This window comes from Belonocnema kinseyi, chromosome 7, assembly GCF_010883055.1.
Source record: "Belonocnema kinseyi isolate 2016_QV_RU_SX_M_011 chromosome 7, B_treatae_v1, whole genome shotgun sequence".
Classification (NCBI taxonomy): Eukaryota; Metazoa; Arthropoda; class Insecta; order Hymenoptera; family Cynipidae; genus Belonocnema; species Belonocnema kinseyi.
In genome coordinates, this window is record NC_046663.1 from 49045696 (window position 1) to 49054870 (window position 9175).

A 9175-nucleotide genomic window follows, 5' to 3' on the forward strand; every position below is an offset into this window, starting at 1 on the left:
CGGACACTTTTCCTGTCGAACCACGATTTGGGAAGTCATCAACATTTTTGGTCTCTTTATACCGCTTTACCCACTTGCTGACAAACGACGATGATTTTCCCAGTTACTTTGCAGCTTGATTGTGAGACAATTTGGGACCTTTTGGGTGGGAACAAAGGAACACAGCCTCGAACCGCGAAGCGTATACGGAACTCATTTCTTGTAACGTGGTAACAAGATGAGAATTGAAAGCAAACTGAATGTTAAATCAAAAAGCATGAAAGAGGGAGCTCTTCTTAATATTTTGACACCAAAATCATGTCGATACACCTTACCGACTGCGAGTAAAGCCACCCACGCTTTAACTTGACAGACTGTATCTCATGCCTCGCATTCGAGTTTATACCTGAAATTTTATATCATTCACACAAGTGTATATTATTATAATTCGTAACTGGCATTGGTATTAAAACAGATGGAACTCCATCATCCCGTTTAAACAAATGCGTATTGTTTTTTTTTTAATTTGGTTATTCACCGTTTTATTGCAACTTTTGTCGTTTTTCTATAAACTGAATTTGCTCATTTCCAAAGTTTTCTTTATGATTTAAACTTCACACATACGGTCTAATGAGAAGCCTCACCGTTTTTGGCTTCTAAATTATGTACATATTATTTTTTATGCTGTCAAAATTTATTTATTGATTTATCAAGAAAATTCAAAAAGTTGTTATGATAATCTTCTAGGGCATTTAGAAATAAATTTTTTCTTCTCCTGCCATTTTTTCATATCGTCTGTTAATTGGCTTAAAAGGTTCATTTTCGTGTGTTATGAAAAAAGTCATTAGATAAATTATTCGACTTTTTAAATACTATGAATAACCGTACACAGAATTCTTGAATTTTGAAAAAATGGTCTCAAAAATATTCAAAAGGCACTCACTTTTTGAATTTTTAGCCATAATGGCTGGCTAACGAACTTAACCTTTAGTTTAGGGCAGTTAAAAAGTGTACTAGAGGCCAATCTAGTAGAATTATTTTTTCAAAAGTTATCGTGCTGACAAACAGACAGGCATAGCTACATACAGACAGACCGACATGTAGACACATTCGTAAAAATATTTTTTTTGGATTTAGGGGGTCTCAAAACGTGGACATTTGACAAAAACTGGGTGGACGCGGCAGGTTGTTAAATTTTCCAAGTACCTAATACCTTCTCTGATGAGAATGTAAAAAAAACCATTTATGAAAATAGTTTTGCTCTACCTTCGGTGAAAAAATGTTATCTATTCATTGTGGCTTGGTTTGTGTCGTGTATCTAAAAAATGAATTTTTGTATTTTCAATGTTTTTTATAAATAAAACTTATCATTGTTTTTCCTATCTTGCATAGTTTGACCGCAAAATGAAATTTTTGATTTTTAATTAGTTTTCGTGCGGTCAAAATTTAAATTTTTCGAAAAAAGTTCAAAAACTTGATATGACAATCTTGTAGGGCTATCGAAAAGTAACATTTTTCTTTTCAATTACTATGAACAACTGTACGCACAAATTTTGAATGATGAAAAAATGTGTACTCAAACACTTTTAAAATGGGCTCACTTTTAGTATTTTTATCCAAAATGTCTGACTAACGAACTTGGCATTTAGCTTAGGACACTAAAATAGTGTACCAAATTCAATCTAATAGATTAATTTTCTTCAAAAGTTATCGTTTTCAGAGACATACAGAAAGACATAAAGACATACATAACGACAGACAGATAGACATACAGAGAGACACATTCGTAAAAACCTGTCTTCCGGATTCAAGGTGTCTCAAAACGTGTACCTTTTGACAAAAACTAGGGAGGTCAAATTTTATACAAATCTAATAACTTGTCTGATAAGAATGTAAAAATGATTTATTTGTCACGAATAACTTTTTGATAACACTGTTTTTAGTTTAAATGATAAAAATAGCATCAAAAATCTGTTAAAAATACCCTAAAATCTTTTTCAATATCTTAAACTCTTATAGGTATCATTTCTACAAAATTCTTACATATTTTCTGCAATTGTAGGAAATTCTTTAAAGTCACAAACAATTTTTTGAATTATTTAAAATCATGAGACTCCTTAGAAATTCCCTAAAATGTTTCAAAACATTTTAAATATTCTAAAGTATTTCGGAATGTTTCTGATGCTTGGAAGTATTTGGGGATCTTTTAAAATACCCTTAAAATTTCTTAAAATCCTTAAAAGGTTTTGAAATCTATTTAAAACTTTAACAAATTTTTTACATTTTTTAAATCGTTTGAAATACCTTCATTCTTGTAAATAAATTTCTTTAAATTTATTAAAATATAAAACCCGTTGAAATCCTGTAAAATTATACGAAATCGGATGATATTTCTTCATCTACCTTGAAATATTTGTAGCTCTCTAAAATCCCTTGAGATGTAGGGAAAATTAAAATACTTTCTTGAAATTTTTTGAAATGCCTCGAAATTACTCCTTTGGAAATTTGTCAATCTTGGAAATTCTCTGAAATTCCTTGAAGTTCTTCAATCTTCTAAAATCTTATAAATCTTTTGAAATTCTTTTAAATTTGTTAAATTTAAGGCCATTCTTTTTTATTGAAATATGAAAAAAATCACTTTAAATATTTTAAATAATATTTAATCCATTAATTAACCTTTGTGCAACCCCTTAGGCTTCCGTAAAATATTTTAAATCTTTTAAATTTCCTTAAAATGTTCAAAAGCTTTAAAATTTTCTTAAAATAATTAAAACCGATGGGGATTTCATGAATTTTCTTGAAATTCGTTTCTATCCTTTCAATTCACTGGAAATCTTGCAAGTGTTTTAAATGCTTGTGAAAATTTTGGGTAGAATGGCTTAGCAATTTCGATTGTGAAATATTTAGACACTAGCTGAAAATGCGTTCCGGTCTGGGAATTTTAATTTCCTACTATTAAAAATATATAAAATTTATAAATCAATGATCTAGGAAATATTTAAATAGCAAGTTTCAAACATTTTTGAAGCAATAATTAATAATTTCAAATTAAAGACGTTTGAAATTTAGTAAAATATATTGAAAGATTTCCAATTGAAAACGTATGAATTCAAATTATTTCAAATTAGGTAACATTTTTAAAAAGAAAATATTTCGAATGAAACGAAAAGAAATAATATTCTAAAATTTTTGACAGTAAATGGTATGCAACTATCAGAAATTAGACATCAAAATAAAAAAATTAAATTAAAAAAAAAATAAGACAAACTTAAACGTTTTTAGAATTTCGCAAGCAAAACCATAATTTGGAATAAAAGTATTATAGAAATTACAAAGATAAAAAATATATTATTCATAAGTATCATATAATAATAGACAGGATAGGTTTTTTTAAAATATAATGTGTGATTTCTGTAAAAAAAAACTTTCATTTTAAGAGTTCAAAATTAAAAAATTTCAAATGCAGTGAACTTTCAAAGTCTAATAATTTTAAAAACTTTTAAAAATCGTACTCTTTTTAGTTAGAAAACTTTTTAATCCAATTAAGTCAAATTTAAAACTGAAAAATCGTGTTTTTTAGCGGAATATTTACATTTTTGGTACACAGCTAAACTGTTTTGTACAAGAGCCGTATTTTTGGTTTATATATTCTTAAGATTTTTTACGTACCACATATTATTTTTATTAATATAATATTTATAATAATTATAAAGAATAAATCATCTATCCTTTTTGAAACTTTAATACCGGCCCCATAAATTAATCTCTCAGAAGAGCCGAAATAATTTGTAAGGAAAATTTTTCACTTTGTTTAAAGCAAGTGCACGCATCTATTTACTCACAGGTATACAGTAATTCTGCCTTTAATGTCCTATTTTACCTTCCTCAAAATTTCCTTTATATACTTCAAACAGCCCAATTCTTTGCCCGTAAAGCTCTATATTTAAAAAATTTAATAACACCGACTGAAAACATGTTTTCCAGCGAACCGCTTTAAAGTGACGATGAACCGACATCGACGGTGTCGTGCATAATATATTATAGTGCTCACAGAAAATTTACATTTTCTGAAAGCTTATGACCCTATATATATATATTTTAAAATATTTAAATTCTAAGAAACTTAACAATAAGAGTAAAAAAAAAGTTTTTTTCAATTGTGTCGATAACGGGCTTTACAGGTTATAATACTTTAAAAATATGAAAAATAAGGAGATTATTTTTAAAAAATACGGAAATAGATTTTTTGAAATAAAATTAATGTAGGTGCTAAACTAAAATTATTTTAAAGCGCTTTAAACTCTTAAATTTTCAAGTAAAAATACTACATTTGAAACAACAAAGATTAGTTTTTAACCAAAAAGATAAATTTGCAACTAAGAATATTAATTTTGTACGAAAAAAGACAGCTCTTCAACAAAATACATAAATCTTAAACCAAATAGTTAAATTCTTAACTAAAGAAATGAAATTTCAAATAAAATGATAAATCTTTAATAAAAAAGATGAATTCTGAATTAAAAAAATGTTATTGTTAATATTTGAACCATAAAATAGTTTAATCTTAAATCTAAAAAGGTTAAATTAATCCAAAACATATGCATTAAAAAATAGTTATACTTTAAAACAAAGGGAACAATTTTCAACTAAAGTGATGAACCCACTACCAACAAAAGGAATTTTTAACAAAGTAGGTTACCTTTTAACCAAATTGTTAAATTTTCAACCAAAAAAAGTTTTTCCCACAAGAAAATTAATTTTCTTTGAGAAAAGTCAAACTTTGAAAAAAATATTACTATTTTTTCAAAGGAGATGAATTTGAACACAATGGTGTTATTTTCTAGCAAAGAAATAAATTTTCGAATCGCGTGATGAATTTTTATTCGAAAAGTTCAGTTTTTAGCGAAAGGGAAATTTTGGACCGGAAAATAGTATTTTTTAACCAAAAGATAATAATTTTTTATTAAAAATTAAAAATTGCAATTGAAGAGATGAACTTTTATCTAAAATTGTGAATATTCAAAACAAAAAAAGTTTTTTTTTTAACAAAGTAGTTCAAATTTAACCAAGTAATTGAATTTTAGCCAAATAGATTAATTTTCTATCAACAAGATTAGTTTTCCACAAAAAACAAGATTTAAAAAAAGCAATAATTTTCAACTAAAATCACAAATCCCCAACCCACAAAATTATCTTCTGAGAAAACAGTTCAACTTTCAATCAACTGATTCAACTGAAAAATGGGAAATCTCTACTAAAAATATAATAGTTAATATTTTAATCTGAATATATTTCCACAAACAGTTCAATTCATCAGAAAATACGAATTTTATCAAAATAGTCAATTCATAATTTCACAAAACATTTCATGAAAAAATACGATTACACCAAAAAAGTAGAATTTTCGATCAAACAAGACAAATTTTCAACCCAACAAGATTTTTTCTTCAAGAGAAATAATAATAATTTCTATGAAATTTTTGAAGATTTAAGTTAAAAAGTCGAGCTTACAATAAAAAAGGATAACTTTTGTACAAAATCATTGTCTTAAACAAAATAATTTGATTTTCTACCAAAGAAGATGAATGCTCCACCAAAAATATAAAAGTAAACTTTTGAACAAAAAACTACGATAATCAAATAGGAATTTTGATTTATTTTCAAGGTCAATAATTAAAAAATATTGGTAATGAAGAGGGTCTCTTATTTATTTTCATTAGTGTAAAAGTACTAGTTTAGAAAATTGGAAATTGTGCGTGCAATATGAAGTTAATATTCCACTACACACTTTTTAAATCCGGACTGCACAAAGCATGTTGGACTTAACAATATTGTAGGCCCTGTAATAGCGTCGTGTTGATATTGCATTCAATGATTGTATTCACTTAAACTAAATTAATATTAAATTATAGTTTCGACGAACAAAGATATTCTAAACATCACAACTTGCGTTTAAGAAGGTCCTATAGTCTTAGAAAAGGCTGATTTTGAATAAAACAGCGTACATCTCTCGCCGGGTTACACCGGTTGCTGACAATTATTTGTTTTAAACAGCGCTACATTGGATGATTACTAGTTTCACAAATGACCTCTGAATAACCCCACGATGTATTCTCTTATCGTACTATTGCAGTCTCATAAAACTCCGATTTCGAATAAAGTATCTTACATCACTCTCAAGGTTATACAGGTCTTCGACTGTATTGCAACGCTTCTCGCTTGTTTCAGAGGATGTACCCCCGACGATACTTTTCGGACTTCCTGCGGGATCCGCATCCATAGAACCCTCAGGAGCTCTGTCTGTTTTTCCTGGAAGTATCCTTCACCTGGAATGCCTTTTCTCCAGGAAACTTGGGAATCCAGAGTGGACCTGGACCTCTACCTTTCGTCAACATCTAACCGGTGAGTCTTATGCATAATCCACCAAATATTTTCAATCGATCAAATTGACAAAATTCTGTGTTTTTTAAAACTATGTTTAAGAGGTTTTTCGAAATTCCTCTTTACATAATTTCTCATCCCTAATTCCCCTGGATTTTCCTGCTATATCTCTCTACCCCTAATTCCTTTTTAAAACTTTGTCTTTCGCTTCCCCTCCCACCAGCAACTCCTGTTTGATCTACTTTCTCTGCTCCTTCCTTCTTTCGTCAAAACACCCGTGCCACTACTTCCCCTACACATCCTCTTCCTTCCCCTACCCCCTTATTCCGCCACCAGTTCCACTAGTCAGCATCGGAGCATTTCCTCACAATTATCTACTTCCCGTTCTTTACTCCCCCTGCTTTATTTCCCCTACTTCCCGTAACATAATTTTTTCTCACCTTCACTATTTACCCTTCAATAATTTTCTCCTTAATCCCCAACCAAATTAAATTTTAAGGCTTAATCCTCGGTGCTACAAAACCCTAAAAAAGAACAGTCCAGTTCAAAAAAATCCTAAGGCGGGAGATTCTAATTGCACCTTTCCTTGGAATTAGAACTAGCCAGTACAAAACTAAAGTCCGTTGAAAACTTATTAGCAGGGTAAAAATGGATATACTTTTATCCTCTATAATTCAGTACATTTATGTTATTTTTTATTTATTATTTCTATTCAATGATCATTTGAAGATTTCCTACGAATTCTTGAAAATTTAAAGAATTTTTTTTTAATGGAGTATTTTCTGAACCAGCCCGAGTAAAAATTCTTCGACTTGAGTTCGACTAGTTTATGTCTTGAGTTTATCTCCAATACATCGATGTCTGGCTACCTCTCAAAACTGATTCGAGACATAGGCCTTCGTCTTACGTTTATGGCCACGACAGGTAAAATGGCGTCTACTTGTCTCAAGTCAAGCCTTGTCTTGGCTAAGACGACGTTTACTTGTCTCAAGTAAACCTGCCTTAATAAGCACCTTTTACGGCTCATAAATGAGATTAAAATTAATGAATGCAATATTTGTAATGATTAAATTAGGTATTTTTAATTAAAAAATTCAGAATCTGTTGGTCTAAGCGACTATAACCCTTAAAAATTTTCTGCAAAAAAATAAAAATTGTAACTTTCTAGAAGGATCTCCTAAACAAATATTATAGTATATAATAGTATATAATAGTATATAATAGTATAATATAATAGTATAATAAATATAATAGTATAATACAAATGAAAATATGTTTTATGACGGTCAGAATGACCCTCTTATTTAGGACAGGTATACACTCGAAGTTATAAACCGCTCATGTTGGAGTCATAAAAATTTGACTTAAGAGATAAATGTATGTCCTCAAGACATAGAAGCTTGTCTCCAAGACATAAATTTAAGTCTGGATCCATTTTAAAACTGAGACATGCTCGAGTCAACCTTTTCGACGTCAGCATGTCTTGATTGGGAGAAATTCAAGTCGAACTCAAGTCGAAGCATTTTTACTCGAGAGCGTAGGTAGTAGGGATTATATCTTTTGTTTAGCTTGAGAATTCTTACGGTTTCAATTAATTTCAAAAATTATTAGAAATTACAAATATGATAAAATAACAGATGGGAATATCTACATTGAAGTTCTTAAGCTTATTTTTTTGTGAATCACTGCTTTACGTAAAAAAAATTACTTAAAAAAAAACGGAATTTTTCCATTTTTCTCGAAAGCAGACAAACAAAAGAGAAACAATTTTCAGATAAAAGTTGTACTTTTCCGATACCTTGCATCAATTAGGCGAATATAATTAAGTGCAATAAAACTTATAGGACTCCTTTCTCATGAAAGCAGAGACTGTAAGCCAATTTAGACAAAATAATAAAACAAATAAACAAGTTGGGGCTTTTTCAAAATCTTAATTTTTTCAGCGAATTTCGATAAAAAAAAGACGATTTGCAGAAAAATCACATCTTTTCAATCTTAAAAAAATCTGTTACTACAAAAAACGCGTTCTATAACTTTTATGAGGGCTAATACATTTTTGAGGATGAGGAAGTTTTTATTTCTAAATAAAATTTTTCTCTTTTCCACGTAAGCATCATACAGGGTATTAAAAAAATCTAAACACATTTTTTTAGGAGTTTCTATTATTTTTATTATAAAATGATATATTTTAATACCAGATTGTTCTAACTACATGAACATGAAGAAAATCGGTTATAAGACAATTTTTTAAAGCTATGAACAGCATTCTACTATAAGGCAAAATGTAGTCTTAAATCTAGCTTTAATTCTGAGGACGAGCCTAAATCACGGTTTAACAAAACCTAGACGATTTTTTAAAAGGGAAATGTTGTAGTCATCAAATTCAAAATACGTCTATGTTTCTGCCTTTAAATTAGTAAGAAAATTATTAAATGGAAGCCGAAATGTCTAGATAACTATCTTTAAGTTCAATTTAAAATGAAATCAGTCCTACTTTTAAGATCTTTTTTCTTTGAACCTTTCAGACCCACTCATATGAAACAACTCTGAGAACTGAAAATATTGCCACCATTTTCTACAATTCCATCAAGTTTTCAAAGATTGATAGAAACTTCTGATCTTTTTGTGAGCGCGATACTTCAAAAACAAAAAGGATCTTTGGAAATAGTTTCTGGAACGCATTCTTTTCTTGTCAACGAACGGTGAAAACTGATACCAGGTGTATACATATGAAACCGGTACTGCCATTTAGCGGCCAGTAGGCACACTTGTAGGCACTGTCGGAACTTACCATTTGTGCTAATTGGCGTATTGT

The 9175-nt window shown here is 29.3% G+C and overlaps 1 protein-coding gene across 1 annotated transcript in view; it reads left to right on the forward strand.

Moving 5' to 3' along the window:
• Nucleotides 1-9175, forward strand: part of LOC117177087 (locomotion-related protein Hikaru genki) — a 530094-nt gene that overhangs the window by 444170 nt on the left and 76749 nt on the right. The window contains exon 4 of the mRNA XM_033367576.1: nt 6208-6381. Within this exon, the coding sequence (XP_033223467.1) occupies nt 6208-6381 (174 nt within the window). The remainder of the gene's footprint in view (nt 1-6207; nt 6382-9175) is intronic.